Source organism: Astatotilapia calliptera, chromosome 6 (assembly GCF_964374335.1).
Source record: "Astatotilapia calliptera chromosome 6, fAstCal68.1, whole genome shotgun sequence".
NCBI classification, from domain to species: Eukaryota; Metazoa; Chordata; class Actinopteri; order Cichliformes; family Cichlidae; genus Astatotilapia; species Astatotilapia calliptera.
In genome coordinates this window covers 38,203,595-38,221,434 of record NC_137427.1, presented here as the reverse complement: position 1 = coordinate 38,221,434, position 17,840 = coordinate 38,203,595, and the positions used below count along the sequence as shown (strand labels likewise).

At 39.4% G+C, this 17,840-nt stretch overlaps 1 protein-coding gene across 1 annotated transcript in view; it reads right to left on the bottom strand.

Moving 5' to 3' along the window:
• Positions 1-17,840, bottom strand: part of slit1b (slit homolog 1b (Drosophila)) — a 79,514-nt gene that overhangs the window by 45,207 nt on the left and 16,467 nt on the right. The window contains exons 2-4 of the mRNA XM_026171939.2: positions 11,712-11,783; positions 10,034-10,105; positions 9,845-9,916 (exon numbers count right to left, since the gene is read on the bottom strand). Of these exons, the coding sequence (XP_026027724.2) occupies positions 9,845-9,916; positions 10,034-10,105; positions 11,712-11,783 (216 nt within the window). The remainder of the gene's footprint in view (positions 1-9,844; positions 9,917-10,033; positions 10,106-11,711; positions 11,784-17,840) is intronic.

Here is a 17,840-nt window from a genome sequence, read left to right as displayed (position 1 = left end):
GTTGAACAACAAAATGTATAAAAATGTGGTGAGTTTACCTGGTGATATCCTCATGCGCAACGCGATCGCGAAAACAGCAAACAAGTAACACCACGCCGATGTTGTTCACAGGACAGCAAGACTAAACGATCGGGAGACTCTTGTCATCGTTATCGTTCCCCTCGCATGGTTTGTTTCTCCGAATTCAGCGTTTTTGCTTCACAACTACAGCGAGCAGTTTACTTTGTGCACTAACATGGACTCGAGTCAACCAGCGCCACCTCTGGCCAAGTGCCACAGCCTACAGCCAGATCAACTTGTGACACACATCTGCACCACGTTTGAATTCGTGTCATGCACAACACATTTGTACCTTTCAATTGTGTCTGTTTGTGTCTGTGTATATAATTTGGAATTTTGTACAAATGTAGGCGAATAAGGAATATATGATATCATTTCATTCTTTTCAAAGGTTTATTTGCATGACGCACAAACAGACACAATTGAATGAGGGAGGGGCTAATAATCGGCTCAGTCATTTTTAATGATCGTTGAAAGCCCAGATCGTAATCGTGATTAAAATTTGATTAATTGAGCAGCCCTACTCTGCACTGTGTTAGCATAAGGCATTGAGGAGCTAACAGTGGATGAATTATATCCTTAAACTTAGAAAGTTCATCACTGTTGTGAATTAGAAAAGATAAAAGTTAATATGTTTGATTCGCATGACTCATATTATACTATAGACTATACTTCCTATTTGGCATGTTTGCTTTTTCCATTTGCTGGTGTTTAAGTTTTACTGGCTTTGACCACCGTACTCATCAGACCAGGCAATATGGTCCATTATAAAGAATTATTTCATCATGATATTTTCACCACTTGTAAAACAGTTATTCAATACGACATAATATCCAGGCTCTTATGCAGTGCTCCCTTAAATGTATACCATCTGTCTCATGGTACAGGCCCTCACATGAGCTTAAAAAAGTATTTCACGTTTCTACACCATTTTATTTTATTAAAAATTCTCATTTAATGTGTCATTTTTAGGGAAATATGCAACAAAAAAACCCCCAAAAGCCAAAAACATAAACAATACAAAATCAGAACCATCAGTATATTCAATGTTTTTACTTGGAGGCCACATCACTCGTAATATAAGGAGACATGTTTGAAGACAAAAAGAACATATTTTCTTGTTTTACTTCAAAGCCGTGTCAATCACGGAGCTTCAGCAGGCAAACTAACACAGACAAAACACAGTATTACGGGCTAACAACAAAATCTATACACAAACGCACACACACATGCTAAATATTACCCTCACACACCATCCAGCGGACACATGGCTGCCCCTTAGCACACAGGGCCTATGTGTGAGAAACACAGTCGCGTTAGTGTTTGACCAACACTCACTGAACTCTGGAAAAGTTCATGACCTGATGGCATGTAAAGGTGTGACCATGGCAACAGCACAAACTCAAGCATAGCAGGCAATACTGAAAATGTCTCCTTATTTCTGGTCATCTGGCATCTTTTGTTCAGCCCTACTTTACTCCCATGCATTACACCTTCAGTGTTTATAGTACTGTATCTTTTTTACATTTGTATACTCTATTATTATTTTTTTCCTTTTTAAAAACCCTTCTCTGCACTTTCTCTTTGATTTAATATCTTTTCCCATTTTTCTTTCCATCATGCCATCTTTATTTCTTTGCCTGCTGTCAAACCGCTGATCTTCATCCACAGTTTTTTGACCTCCCTTCCTCTGCCTTTGTGTCTTTCCTTCATTCCTTTTATCCTTCATTTCTCTTCCTTCCCTCCACCCACAGGGGAGAATAGCGCTTAATTGAAGAACCCCAAAAGACACATGAGGGGAAGGTGATGAGAAATATGAAAATGAAAAAACAAGGGGGAGCAGACAATAGAGGGCAGTGAGGAATGGTGGGTGGATGAAACAAAGGACGAAGAATGTGAGAATTGAATGTGACCGTCAGATGTCTCGCAGTAATTCTCACCCTAGTCTGCATCTTAGGTTAGCGATTGGCTCTTTCAACAGTTGTATGTTTTAGTTCCCATAATGCTTTTCCACTGCTCTCAGTGTGCCAGCTTTACTTTGGATGGACATGACAGGAGAAGTCAGCGTCTGTGAACTGACCTCCCACAAATGCACGCACTCGCAGACACACAATCTGAGCAGAAAAATAACAGCTGAGCAGGTTTTTTGTAAAGGGAGTAGGGGTGTCTGTCCGCACCACTGATCTTATTATCCAGGATGAAGCTGTTACCACACACAGCAGGAAGAGCCCCACAGTCCCGGCTTTAAGAAAACTAAAATTCTGGGAAAATCCTTCTTTTGTCTGTTCTGCAGTGACAGATTCGAATCCTGCAGATAATGTAAATATAGATTTGCGTGCATGTGCAAATGTATTTGAACACATGCAGAAACATCTACTGTGGCCCCTTGCTGAAGAGACATGTGTTAGGTTTTAGCATGGCTTAAGGCTCGAGTTAAATAGTATCATGGTTTTGATATCGCATGGCTTCGCGTAAAGTCCTTTTTAAAAATATATATTTTAATATACTTTTACATTTTGGGGGGCAAAAGCATTTTTTTCTGAGCTCATTACAAGCTGTTAAGGTTTGCTGTCAAGATAATTCTCCTCCTCGACTCATGCTACATATTTATCATATTCCATATTCATACATTATGGAATATGATGTATTACTGTAGAAAACGTACTTAAAAAGAGGTCAGCATTTACCACCTGCAGCACTAATATTTTTTCATATAAGTTTTCTGCAGATTAAGTACATAATACTTCTTTTGACAACTCAAGTAAGGCCTCAGTCATACTGGGCAGCAATTGGCAACCACCAGTTAGTAGGAAAAAGTGAGCATTTTCCTGGTAGGAGCAAAGTGTTTGCTGGTAGTTACCACCAGTAGTGAAAAGTTACTACTAACATCCCAGTGCTGCTCGCTTGGAGCCCATTCAGTGACCTCCTGGTAATCAGCGGTTTTGATTTAACATGCTTACTTAGCTTAATGCTAGGGACAAATATATGTTCCCCAGCTGGTTGGGGTCCATTAGCAAGTGTTGGCAAACAAGTTGGCATCTTTCATGCAAACTAGAGGTGACCACAGTTATCTGTTCAAAGAGGTTCATGGTGCAGAACCCATTTCAAGACCAGGTTTACAAGTTCATCAACACCTGTCACCTAACAGTCGCTCAGGGAATACAGATTATTCCTGAGCAAACACAGCAATGAACTTATAATAATACGTAATTTCATTCTGTTATATAGCTGCTTTCATCAAAGCAGTTCTGAAGAAGTTGCAATTAAAGAAACTCGTCATTTTCAGCTAATGGTGGAGATTTTTAATAACAAACCTTGACATAATAAAACAAGTTACATTTCTTCAGCAAGGAAGGACTGAATGAAGAAGTAGGACATTTACAATATGCATAAATATGTACGCGACAAATAAATAAATACACAAGGAAACAGTATGTATTTTATGTTTTAATGTGATCCAGTTTATCTCATCAGCACTTGGTTGGTTTCATTTGAATCCCACACTACCACACTTGTAAGAAACTTGCCACTAAAAATTGCATATTTGTAGGAATCCGAGCTAATGTTTCTGTTCTCAACAATAAGCAGATAATTGAAGACACTTTGTGTTTTAATCATCAGCCTGCAAGATAGATGTATACGATATCTTGCAGGCTGAATCAGTGAACTTTCACTTGTTAAATGACAGGCAGTGACATTTTGCATATTACAAGTAGCAGTCAACTTTGCATTAATTACAACCTAATTACACATGCCAGCTGTCTTGTTAAAAGAAAGAAATGATCTGTACTATCAGCAAACTGACCCCACTTCTCACTTCCTCAGATCTAACACTTTACAAACAGCTCCCAAAATTCAAGACTTGATTGACTGCATGATGAATGAATTGCTGGCTGTCGAATGCAGTGCTCGTTTACCCTGCTGTAAAGATAAAGGTCATCATAATCTGTATCTACTGCTGCTTGCAAAACTATTATAAACTTTTCAATGGCAATGAGATTATCATGCAAAATTATTTCATACTTATGTAGGCACGGACTTTCTTGCTGTTTTATCCCAGAGAAACAGCAATAAACTATGATCACAGACTCAGTCATAAGTGTCTCTAACATCCTTTTTGGTATCGATGCTAATCAGTGTAATTAGCACATGATTATATGCAAGGAATCTCCCAAAACAAACAAATGCAAATAAAGGTAATTATCACACACATACAGGCTTATTACCCCAGTGTGCTCTTCCTGCCTCTAAACGTCGAGGTCACACTCCGGTTAGCCTCTAAAGTGCAACCAGGCAGCTGCCATCACCACCTCTGTCAGCTTCACACCGTTAATTAGCTGCACTCAGATGCCAATCATCTGCTCTAATGAGGACAGCTCTACCACTCTGCCTAATGAGAAAAAACTCATGAAGTGTCTGAGGGGAAAGTTAACTGCAAGGACACACACGAAAAGACACATTAAAGCAGACGGCCACACATTTTTAATTCCCATGTATGTGTTTTGTTTTTTTGTTTTTTTCATTTTGCACACACATTTTGTTTCCCACTGCTCATATTTCATTCATGCTTATTTGTGCACTTGATCTCCATTGTGGTAACAACTGAGTCCACATGTACATGCAGAATTTATTTAAAAAGAAAAAGAAAAAAGTTGCTAAAACTCTAATTCAGAGGAAGTCTGTGAAAACATGCTATGCTTTTACAGTAATGCAAAGATTGCACTGTAAAAAAAAAAGAAGAAGAAGAAATGAAACAATAGTTCATTAATATTGACATCAATGGAATTATAGCCAATCTGCATTATTTCTCTTCACACCCATCTATATATCAGCACAGTTCCAGATGGCAGGACAGGCCATCAGGGAGAGAAAAAGACAACATGGTTTGGGTACTAAAGCCAGCAGCTACAGTTGATGACCGTTGTCCTCTAGCTAACACTTGCTATTCTGTATTGTTCTTCAATTTTAAATGGGCCTAAAGATCACTGAACAACTCCTGCATCATCTATGTCTCATTCTCAGAATTTCCTTACTTAACCTCTTTTAAACCTTTGAGCATATTTGAAAGTTATGCAGTGGTCGGAGCCAGGCTCTTAGGTGAGGTACACTTTGAGACCATCCATATCAATCTTTAGAAATAATCTATGTGCATATTCCAGATAAAGGTGTATTTCATATGACAAATTATAATAACATTAGAAATGAGGGACAAAATGTTCACATTTAGTGTTTTTTCCCTGACCCCTGCACACATTTTTTTTTACAGTGCTAGTGGTCAGTGCTCCAGTTGATGCCATTTCCTCTGTGGTCTTACATGTGTCTTGCATAAAATAATAGCAAGATGCTAATGATGCCATAAAGAGATATTTGTGAACAGGAATTTCTCTCCTATCTCAAATGGGATCAAGTTCAGATAAGCATTTGCCTGTGCACTGTCCAGCTCAAAATCATTGGGTTACATTTTACTGAGTACTGTTTCAAGCACTCAATAAGACCTGCAGGAGCCCAGTATTGACTGGCTAACCACACAGTTCATTTTCAGGTCAAGGTGAATTTGTGTGCGTGGGTGAGAGAGACACCTAGTTACACCCATAATTCTTTAGCTCCCCTGGGCTAAAGGGAGGTGCTGGGAGGGGGCACCCTGGTGCACGAACATACACATTCAGTCACCCTCCAGGTATCATCAAAACACACAAAGGACTATTACTGGGTGTGGAGCAATCCCATCCACACAGAGCCAACAAAAGACTGAGGGGAGACAGAAAGAATGAAAAATGAAAGTTGCCAAAATTGAGAAAAGAAAGAGGATGGAACAATAACACAGAGGTATGGACAGAGGAGAGGAAAACCGAGCAGCATCTTCAACTGACATTAAAATCTCTCCTTAGTTGTTCACAGAGGTGGGACCAAGTCATTGTTTTGCAAGTCTCAAGTAAGTCTCAAGTCTTTATCCTCAAGTCACAAGTCAAGTCTCAAGTAATGTCAGGCAAGTCAGAGTCAAGTCTCAAGTCACTGGTGTAAAAGTCAGAGTAAAGTCACAAGTCTGAAACTTTGAATTTCAAGTCCTTTCGAGTCTTTAAAAAACAAAAACAACAAAAAAAAAGTTGCAGTTATATGGAAATGTAAATATTAGACCATGTGATTTTTAAATCTGTTTTTCTCAACACATGACAAAATAGTGAACTTAGAAAATATACACAAATTGTGAAATTGCACCTCTATAAAATGCAGCTCAATTAAACTTAGCTCCAAGAATAATTTTCACCGACAATTCTGAGATAAGCTGCATGTTATTCTTGGATGCGCTTGTAGGACCGGCTTTAAAATAGCATGACAAAAAAACTATACACATTAAAACCAAACAGTATCATCAACGTAGCCTGGACAACATTTGCTACTTAGATGAAGTCAGCTATCTCATTGTAGCAAAAGAGAACCTACCGTTCTTTATGCAACTTCAACTGTCGGACAAAGTTGGAAGTTGTTCCATCTCTGTCTGTGATTCTCTGCTTGCATGTTTTGCATATTGCATTTCGTTTTTTTGTTGACTATTTCATAGTTTATGTACCTGAAAAAAATAACTCCTTGCAGCATTTTTGAGCATTTTTTTTTTCTTCTTAAAAAAAAATCTGGTTAATTTGATTGGCTGTGCTACAGCTCATGCACACATACGTACGGAGTGTGGCTGGAATAAATGAATGAATGAATTGAATTAATGGTGCACATTTTCTATATAATATGTGTGTTAAATTTTAGAGATGGGGTGAAATATCAAGTCTTTTCAAGTAAACCGGTTCAAGTCCAATTCAAGTCCCAGGTCGTTGGTGTAAAAGTCCAAGTCAAGTCACAGTCTTAGAACATTTTTTCAAGTCAAGTCTAAAGTCATAAAATTAATGACTCGAGTCTGACTCGAGTCCAAGTCATGTGACTCGAGTGAGTCCACACCTCTGTTACAGCATGGTGTATTACCAATGTGACTGTGGTCCCAACTACCTGCTGGTCATTAACAAGCTCCCCCATGTATTTTTGGGCTGATCCTCCACCTTTTTCATGATCATTCTCACCCCATGTGGCAAAATCTTGTATGGACCTCCAGACTGGATTGATGGTCATTTTATATTTCTTCTATTTCTGAATAATCACATCAACAGTTTTCACCTCCTCACCAAGCTTGTTACTACAGTCTTGTCCTTGGCATCCTTTGACAGCTCTTTGGTCTTGTCCATGGTGGTGGACAGTCTAGAATAGTTGGGATCAAATACTTATTTCACTCAATGACGTGCAAATTAATTAAATGAAAAGATTTTATGTATGTATGTATTAGTCATTACACACTGTTCAGTTCTTTGCAAATGAATAAACCTATATATTTAGCCAGTAAAAGCTCAGTTTAAAAAGAAGACAGTGTATCACAATCTACAAGAAGAGGACAGACTGATACATGGAGAGGGGAATATACAGGAAATAGGCTAAAGTATGGAAGGCAATTTTGTTGAAGAGACAAAAATGCACACAAGCAAAAAGCCATGAGTGTGTGTTTCCCAGGGACATCAGGCTTTATACAGTCCATCATCACAGCAGGAGGAAAAGAAATCGCTCCTGCTAGAGGAAGTGCTAATGGCTCTGTGCTATGAGTGTGTCACTGTGTGTGCGTGTGTGTGTGTGTTTGCTGATTGATCGAACATGCCAAGTCCATCTCGGCACGTCCTAATGGGAGCTAGAGTGTGAAATTGCCAAAACAGAAAGCAGCAAATAATCAGAACAGACACACGGATTGAAACAAACACACACTGTCTTTTACCATCTACTCATCTTATACTTTCTCTTCATTCCTCCCTTTTACACACACACACACACACACACACACACACACACACACACACACACACACACACACACACACACACACACACACACACACACATTGTTTGTCTCCACTTTTTTCTGTAATTACTGGTATTTTTCATGGCTGCTACCCCCTTCAGTCCACTTCCTTCTTTACTCGGGGGAAAAGTAAATCTCTTTGTATCAGCACATTTTCTGTTAAGCACTAAATCACCGCACTCAAACATGCAGAAACAGGTACCAAAGCACATCACTGTCACGAACAGATCAATCATTAGGAAAAACTTAATTAGAGAGCTCTTATATTTGCTTTTTCCTCTTTCTCTGCAGTAATGTTTGTGTATGTGTTTCCAGGCATCTCCAGGCAGTAGCAGATACCTTCCCCATCTCACACTACAACCATGCATTTATAACAAAAGCGTCTGAGGTGTGTGTGTATGTGTGTGTGTGTGTGTGAGAGAGAGAGTTACATTTATCCACACAGTAACCAACTGTGTCCAAGCTTTCAGTTATTAAAATAAGCTCTTTATGCGTGTGTTCAAATGTTGAATTAAAGCTAGACAGTTCCTACAGCTCCTGTGGGAGCCTGTAAGTTATTTGCAGTGCCTCTGCTGTCTAGAGGGAGGTTATTTGCAGTGTTTTCTGGGTGAGGAAAAATAGGTCAATTGTTTTTATCAGAAAAGTCAGTGACTAAACAGCTTGGAGTAGCAGAAATTTTCAATGTTAGACTATTGTAGTTGATCACTATAATCCAAAAATATATCCAGATTCAAGACATCTGTGTATTAGCTAATGTACAGACAAATTTAAGACAACAGCCTGGAGGGATGAAGGCTGGATATATTCTTTTTAACTGGGTTGACGTAACAAGACCTGCAGACATAATCCATTATCCACAAATGAAGGGGAAAATATTTATTATTTTTAGCTCCAGATTCTTGGATTACGATAGAGTAACTTTGCATGATTCACAGTTCATAATAATCTTATACTGATTCTTTTTACTGATGATGAGCTGATTTCACCCAGTTCACCCTCTCTGTGATTTAACTTGCCTCACTTTAGAAAACCCTTTTCCTCATTGATGGCTTCAATGCAAACAAAAGAACAGAAGAGAAGGTTCGTGGGGCTACAGAGATGACCTATCTTTGATATCAAACAGAGCCAAGAATCAGTGGATTTATTGCAGTCTGAACCCTGACCTTTGATTCACATGTGCTGACCTCATTTTCTGAAATTTGGGCATCCATTACATAACGGTATATTTGTGAAAGAAAATATGGAAAATCACAACAGATCACCTTTAAACATACACTCGCTCAAATCCAATCATACATACACACATCACAAAAGCAACCAGGACCATCAAAGCAAAAGAAGAAGAATGAAAAATAAAATAATGAAAACAAACATGCAGAGCGATTAGAGCTCAATGAACCACACTTTTAACAGATGCAAATTAAGTGTGTATCTGAATGAAATCCAGACTATTTCAGCTTAATAGGTTCTGAATGCACATGATAGTGCGGAAAAATACCCCAATGACCACTTCTGCTTGTTTTAAAAATCCTAAATGACCTTCCCTGTCGATAAGAAGAGCTGCCAGTTCAGGGAACTCTGCAATTTGTAAGTGTTCGATATTCTCCAAGTAAGACCGACAGAACTACTTAGATGGATATAGACACTGGATGCTGCTATAGGGTGGTAGACAAGTATGAGCCAGTACTTATGGACCATGTACATGTGTGAACATGGCGGACATACCTGATGGCCAAGATAAACACATTCTAATCAGTTGAATATGGGACTGTGCAAAAACCCGTAAAGTGCATTGTGTAGAACAGAGACATTGAGCTAAGGAGAGCAAAGTCCTGAGATTTCAAATAGAGGGTGCAGGGTATGGAGAGAAAATACGCAGAGCTCTGGAGTTTGTACTCACAGTCGAGACAGGGCTTCATTCTTCTGAAAGAGCAGCTCTGGAAGCTGGCTGAGACGGTTTTTGTTCAGGCGACTGTGTGGACAAAAAAAAGACAAAGGAAAAAAAGCTATCATTTCCTGTGAAAGAAAACACTTGAATGGAAAATTAATTTGGTTTATACTTGTAAATGTCTTTGTAATGTGTTCTCACAGTCTTTCCAGCTCCTTCAGCTCATCAAACACTCCCTTCTCAATGTTACTGATCTGGTTTTCCATCAGATGACTGCAAGGAAACACTCACATTAAGATTCACTGTTTAAGCACATACTTTAAAAACAAATCAAGAGATATTAAATAACACAGTTTTCTATTTGATAAATTGGTAACACGCTTTAATCCTTCCTCGTAAAACATGAGTCTTGTTTGGTCGATCTCAGTCTGAGTATTGTGAAAATACAGTAGTTTTTCTACAAGGATATGTTCTGCCTTTGTTTAACTTAATCTTTAATTATGAGTGTGTTGATGAATTTGGGTAAAAAATAACATGTACATGAAAATAGAGTTTTATTTGTCAGCAGCTGAATATGTGGATGAGGCTTTGGTTTCAGACACTGGTTTTGAATCTGTCTGCACTTGAATCTGTATATTTGAGAAACATACTGCCGTCTTCCACCTCATATACCACTGCTGTATAGGGATGGATAAACGGTAGTGACCAGACCACATTTTGGTGCTTTATTTCGGTGCTGTATTTTGGTGCTTTTTTGTCATACACTTTGGATTCTAGCCAATCATTTTACCTTTGCAAGCACAGTAGGCGGGTCCAGGTATGTACGTTCTATTAGAGCAGAGCTACAGATTAAAAATGCCCGAGGCAAAGCGGTCAAAAGTCTGGCTGTACTTCACAGTAAAAGATGCAAACTCAGCAGCCTGCAACAAGTGCTTTAAGGTGATACTGTGCAAAAGAGGTAACACCTCGAATCTGATGAAACACCTGGCGACGTATAGCATTTTGTTAAAAGCCGAGAAATGCGCTGTATTGATAGCTTGCTGCAAGACCTCACACCGAGCACATCTACTGCGGGGTGATGCCTGTTATCGGACCCGGAGTTAACAACATCCCCCAAGAACCCGAAGAGGAGAGTCCTGGCCCCTAGCCCTGCCAGTGTAGCAGAAATGATGACGGATGATGATGGCAGCAGCAGCCGTTCTTCTCTGCGTGAGTAGCTTAATGTTGTTCGTGTGTAAGCTAACACACAAGAAAACAGCTAAAGGTTTTTGGACCAATTTTGTGTTCTCCATTCTTTAAGCACCAGTTTGAGCACCGTTTAAGCACCGGTACCGTTTCAAAAGTACCGGTTTGGTACTGGTATCGGATGAAACCTAAACGATACCCATCCCTACTGCTGTAACACTTTACCCTCCTGACAGCAGTACGCCCAGGGCTCCCAGTGGGCTGCTAATCTGTTCTGATCAGGTCTCCAGAGATATAATCAGTCCGGGACATGTCATCATGTCCATCACTGACACTCATTGCAGTTCTAGTCCTCAAGTTAACACAGGAAATTACTGCTCATGCAGTTTCTCCCCAAGGGCACAGTGCTTCCACGTCAAAGGGTCATAGATAAACCCTCCTTGTAGAAACTGACACCAGACAAGCACCTTATGTCAGCTTTACGTGGCACCACAGCTATGCTTCAGACCTCAAACAAGGACAGAAATGTGGGAAAGAATGTCGTAATAAATACAAGCTGTTGCCCTGTCAACAATGAGCCTGAAGGCAATGAAAGTAGAGAAGGAAATGGTGTGAAAGCCACTCTGGATGGGATGAATGCTTTAATTGTAACCCATAAAATATATCTATAAGAGTAAAGGCAGATATAACTCACAGGACTCGGAGGTGTTTGAGACCCGAGAAGTCTGTCTTGGTGATGACTGTCAGGTTGTTTCCATTCAGGTCTCTGGAAAACAAAAGAGAAAACAGCACATAAAGGAACTGCTGACATAAAGAAGTCAAACCTTTAAAAACATCAAAGAACATCTTAGGAACAGAGTGTAACTTATCAATTTCATTAACAAACTAATTATTTTGTTTGGAAGATAGATGCGTGCAACGATCCATTTTCTTCTGTTCAGCCAATTCACAGAGCCACGGGGGGCTGGAGGCTTCGGTTCCAGTCATCACAAATACGTATGAAACTGAAAAAGACATCTTGAGTGAAATATGTAAACAAGCTGGTTTGAAGGAATTTGAATTTGTTCCCCTGGCTGAAGTATGCAGATTCACACACAGAGGCGGGAACTAGAGACGGGCTAAGGTCCAGTTATGTTCTTAAAACACTTCTTCAGTGTGACAAAGTGCCCATTCCAGGAAGGCACAAATTAGTCACACAACTATCAAATCTGTTAAACACAACAGTTCTGTGCTGTACTCATTTTTACACCCAGGTTTTCAGTCTTTCCAAGAAGCCTTTCACACACATCTACTCAGTTCTATTCATGACAAATGACAAGAAACTATTATATAGAAATTAAATATTATAGAAACTTTTACTAAGTTCAGTCCAGTGTAAAAGTAAAGTGTGCGTGTTAGTCCCCATAGGGAAATAGTTCCTCTGCATTTAACCCATTCACCCAGTGAAGCAGTGGGCAGCCACCAGTCCAGCGCCCGGGGAGCAGCGTGTAGGGACGGTACCTTGCTCAGGGGTACCTCAGGGTAGCCGTTCAGTGGAGTCGAACCCCCGACCTTCCGATCAAATAAATAAATAACTAAATCAGAATCTTTCACTGTGTCTCGCCTGCTTGTTATGAAGGTTATATGCCACTGCACTGAGCGTTACAAACTGTGTTATCTACATTACAAAGAACACCTGCTGACTATGTGTAGGATTTGGCTGTTCAGCTGTCATAACTATTAGTTTGTACTAGATAAATGTTCACACATGTACTGACTTTGACTAGAATATAAATAGTGATGCTATAGTTCTATATTGTGTGCTTAACAGTTGGATCCGACAGGCAACCAGGCAGTAATTAAATTCAACTTTACTATAAGATATCGAGACTTTTCAGCCTTTTTTTGTTCTCTCAGTTGCTGATTATTTTGGCCAACTCAGTCTTACAAAATTCAGATGGAACTTGTTTCCTGTTCATATACTATTACTGTTATTTTTAACAAGTGTGGCTCTTGTTCAAGTCCAAAAAACTAGATCTTTTTTATTCACTCTATTAATATCCTAATACTGTGCAGCACTTTGTTGCTGCTCTTTGAAGTTATTTTCATTCACTTTAGTGTCAACAAAGTCTCCTCACTGGGAGTTCACTTTGAGGACAACCTTTTATTAAATTGTAAAAGGTTGTCCCTTGGAAAAAAATTGCTTTCTTCCAGATATTTGTTCAAATGCAACAGCTACTGTTTGACAAGCGAGTCCTCAGCTCACACGAGCATAGCCTTGAGCTGCTTTGCTCTACTGTTGCATCTGTTCCAAGTCACCCAAGGAGGTTTAGGTATGAACTGTCGCTGCTGTGTGTTACCTGATACTGAACTCATTTCAGGCACTCGTTTCAACACACTTGTAGAGGCTCTCTTAAATGGGAGGGGTTTAACCCTGTGACCTCATTATCTACTTTGATTGACATCTGTGAAGAAAGAAAGGGATGATGTCACTCTTCCCACGAGGCTTTGTGAAAGGACAAGTAAAATGAGATGTGTGTGTGTACCTGTGTATGTGTGTGCGTGCGTGTAGAGTGTCATGTTCCTGTGCTACTGTAATGGGTGGAGCAGAGCCTGACCTTGTCCTGTGCCTTATGAAAGAGAAAGAAAAACCAAGAGACAGTGGATGCTGTGGTTTGGGTGTGTGAACTGAAGCTACAGGCCACTCACAGAACTTTAACAAAAAGACCTGATGGAGTAGCAACGACAAAACTGCCCAAATGTCCATTAGTCAGCCGATGTTGGTCTCAGACTAAGCTTTAAATAGTTGTTTTTTGATCCTCACACTGCATTTTTTTTAGTTGAAGGTTCACATTAATGCAAATCTATACTGAAAAAATACTCAAAGTTTTCTTACTATCATAATTTCTTGTGTCCTTAATGACTATGAAAGGATCTGTGATGTGTTTACACATAAATGTGCAGTCTTCTTTCGGCACCCAAACAGTTTAAAACATGTAGCAGCATGCTGTAGCGGTCTAAATCAGTCTACGGGCAAGCAATGTAGCAAATGCTATGGCATTTTCCTGAGATTGACTGATTTCGTATTGAGGTGGCATAACTCCAAAAATGCCAATGTGGAAATCAAGCACTGAATTTTCCCCAGTAATTGTCCAGATTAGGACAAGACCACATCATGTGGCCCTCATTTGCTAGATTATGTCCACGCCTGGGACAGGCAGGATCGGCTTCTGGGAAAATTTTTGAAAGCCTCTCTCCTGTATAATGAAGACGATGAAGAATGTTAAACTGAGTTAAACCATGGCGAATGCAAAGGGAGGAAATATGTATACGATTCAAGCAAGATCTCCACTCATCATCAGATAAATCCACCACAATGTCTTTTTCCCAATTATTTTTTCCCAAGTAATAGGCCTTAAGCTCTGTATCAGTTTGTATATGATGGAGATTCTCCTTTTGCCAAAAGATCTATTTCCAAAATAGTATCCACTTGATTTTTAGAAGGTAGGTAGGGGAATAAAGGAAACAATGTTTTTGAAAAACTTCATATTTGCAGGTATTTAAACATATGTGAGCTGGGTATATTGTAATCTCTCATCAGAGCGTCAAAGGTGTTAAAAGTTTCTCCTGAAAATAAATTGTAAAAAAAACTTCAAACCATTATTATGCCAAATTTGGAATGCTTTATCTGAAATGGATGGCAACAAAGGGTTAAAAGCAAGAGGCAAAAATGTACTAACCTGTTGCAAACAGAAGTGCCTTCTGAATTGAAGCCATATTCGAATAATGTTCTTACAACTGGAATTGTTATTTTCTGTTTTTGATTTAGAGCTAGGGATGAGGTTAGGAGGGGAAGTGGATTAGACATCAGTTCCATTTTTACCCTCACCCTCGCTATTCTCATAAACATATTTCCAGTGCAATAGTTTGGTGATATTAGCCACCCAGTGTTAAAAGATAAAATTTGGCAACCCTAGCCCCCCAGCCTCTTTTGGTACTTCCAAATATGTTTTTTCCATTCTGGGATTTGAATTTTTCCAAATAAATGTTGCTATTAATCTGTCTAAATCTGTCTTAATCATTTGGAAAACATAGAGAAATTTTGGTAAGACTGCAATTTTAACTATATTAATTCTGCCTGCTAATGAGATTGGAAGTGTTGCCCATTTTTTAAAATCTTGTGATGTTTGTTCTAACAACGTGTCAAAATTATGAATCCGCAACTCCATCATCATATATATATATATATATATATATATAAGGAGCATAGTCTCCTCGAAGATATAATTTTTGTGGATGAGGTCATTTGAAGAGAAAGAGAGGGAAGAAAAAGCAGGGGATTGGCTATAAGAGAGGGAGGGAGGGGTGGATGGCAACAGGTCGAGGCAGGGGGTCCAGAATAATTCCCTGGATGTGTGTGAAATTACACTGACAGTTAAACGGCAAAGACGAACCAAGCATCAGGAAGCAGAGTGGCATATACAGTACAATGGTGATGATGATACCATTTTCACATGTATGGATGCTCAGAAAAACACCAAGGTAGAAATGATAAGGTGCTAAGTGTGAAAATGCTCATAATTTGTTTTTGTCTTTTTGTATAAGAAAAAGGAAAGGGACACGAGGGGAGAGACGAGCACAAATACAGCCTCAGTGATGCGTGGTTAATTGAGTTTTGTGCAGCATGTCGGGGTCAGGGGTCAGTTAAGCGACAGACTCCCCTCGAGTGGCGACTCTGCCAAACAATATCTCATTAAAGCAGAACGCGTCTCACACACACACACACACCATCACCGCCCTAATGGGCAATGAGGCAGTTGATCCGCTCAGCTCTGCTTTCCACTGTCACATCTGACATGGTAGGAGAGCAGTAATTGGGGCGACTTAATAAGACAATGAGATGGGGTATGTTTGGTGGATGGCGCGAACAATGTAAAGATATAAGATATATTAGAGTTCACTTTATGTCGTTGAATAGAAATACTGGCAAACTGTGAGAATGCCAGGAGTCAAAAACAAACATCTTAAGATTCATTTGAGCACACATCAGCGACTACAATACTCTTCACATTCTCCTCCTTCTGGCGCTCTACTTGAGTTTTTACACAGAGATTTTCTACTTTAAAAAAGTAACGTCTCCAACTACTCAAAAGTGGCTAAAAACTAAAAATTAATTTAAAAAGAAAAAAATATGACAAATAAGTAAATAAGAAGAATGGCAATACATACCAGTAAGCTTTGGTATAAAGCAGAAAACAATTAAAGAAATAAAACACAAACACTTAGACGTGCGCCCAAGCACAGGACCGTTAGATACATCTGAGCAGGCACTCGGCCAGTCGATGCAAATGGGTCATTTTAATCTGCTAGTCAACTGAGCATCCGTACAAGACGGAAGGGCCAGTGAAGTATCAAGCTACACACACCGAGCACAAACACAATCTTCCTCCTCACAAAATCACACACAGTCATTAGAGAGAGAGAGAGAGAGAGAGAGAGAGAGAGTAACAGCATACAGTCTAAACAGACTGGAATAAACAACAAGGAAATCTAAGACTTTTTCTGCTCCATCACCTGTTTACTAAACAACACTGCAATGCAGTCCCATCCTAAACCTCCATCTCATCGGGTTTCTTTGTTTGGAACTGTGGTGCAAAACTGTATTTAACTGAAACTGCATTTGTTTTGTTGACATCCACCTAGCCACGTCTCAGCCAAGGACCGACTTGTTTAATGGATGGAGTCCAGAAACGGAAAACAAATCAATCTCAAGTCAAATTTCACCCCAAATAATGGATGTGTCTAAATCTCTAAAGACTGCAGTTTACATTAAGTTTGTTTTGTTATTTCTGGTAAGTTTAAAACCACTGTCAACAAAGTGTCAGCATCAATCTCCGTTTACCATGACACACAGCAAAAGCAAGTTAACAGCTCCTAAATGTTGTATGTATTTTAACGAATGATTGATGGGGGGCGTCGAGAGGGTGTGGGTGTCATTTTAGTTTGAAAAATCGTGAAAACTTCAAATTTATAAAACTGTGTTTATTTGAAAGAAAGAAAGAAAGAAAGAAAGAAAGAAAGAAAGAAAGAAAGAAAGAAAGAAAGAAAGAAAGAAAGAAAAAGAAGTTGCAAACCAGTATGCAAACAGAAACTCTGTGCTTGTGTTTTTGTTATTTCTGCATCATCATAAAAGTGTTTTTGCAAGTGACTCCTAAAAGGTTGACTCTGTTCATCTGGATGTAGCATTTTCAGTGGGAGAAACGTTTCGTCACTATTCGAAGTGACATCTTCATTCTCAGCTGACTGCAGGTTTCCCCAATCTTATAAACAGTACATTTGCACAGTGACTGAAACCAGCACCACTGGACTGGGAGGTCAGTTCCTTGATCATTAATATGCAAATTATCATAACCACTGATCAATGGCCATGAGTGCCATTCACAGAGAGTTGGGGAATGGCTGCAATCACAACATTGTAAGATGGTGACAGATGTACCCTTAGGCCTCCTCCTTGATTCAAAGACGGTGTTTCCCTTTTCACGTATATGGCCTCCTTGACTCCGCGCTCCTTCCTGTCCAGGATGTGTACATCCTCATCATTGAAAGAGTGTCCACTGGCCTGTAAGTGTAAATAGACTGCGGTTGGGGAAACCTCCAGTCAGCTGAGACTGAAGAAGTCATGTGGATCAGCGATGAAATGTTTCTCCCACTGAAAATGCTACGTCCAGATGAACCGAATCAGCCTTTTGGAATTTACTTACCTGGATGATTGAGCTGCATCAAGATATTGCAACTGACTAGTCATGTCTGAGTATTCAGTTAGCATTAGCCAATAAAGTCAGCA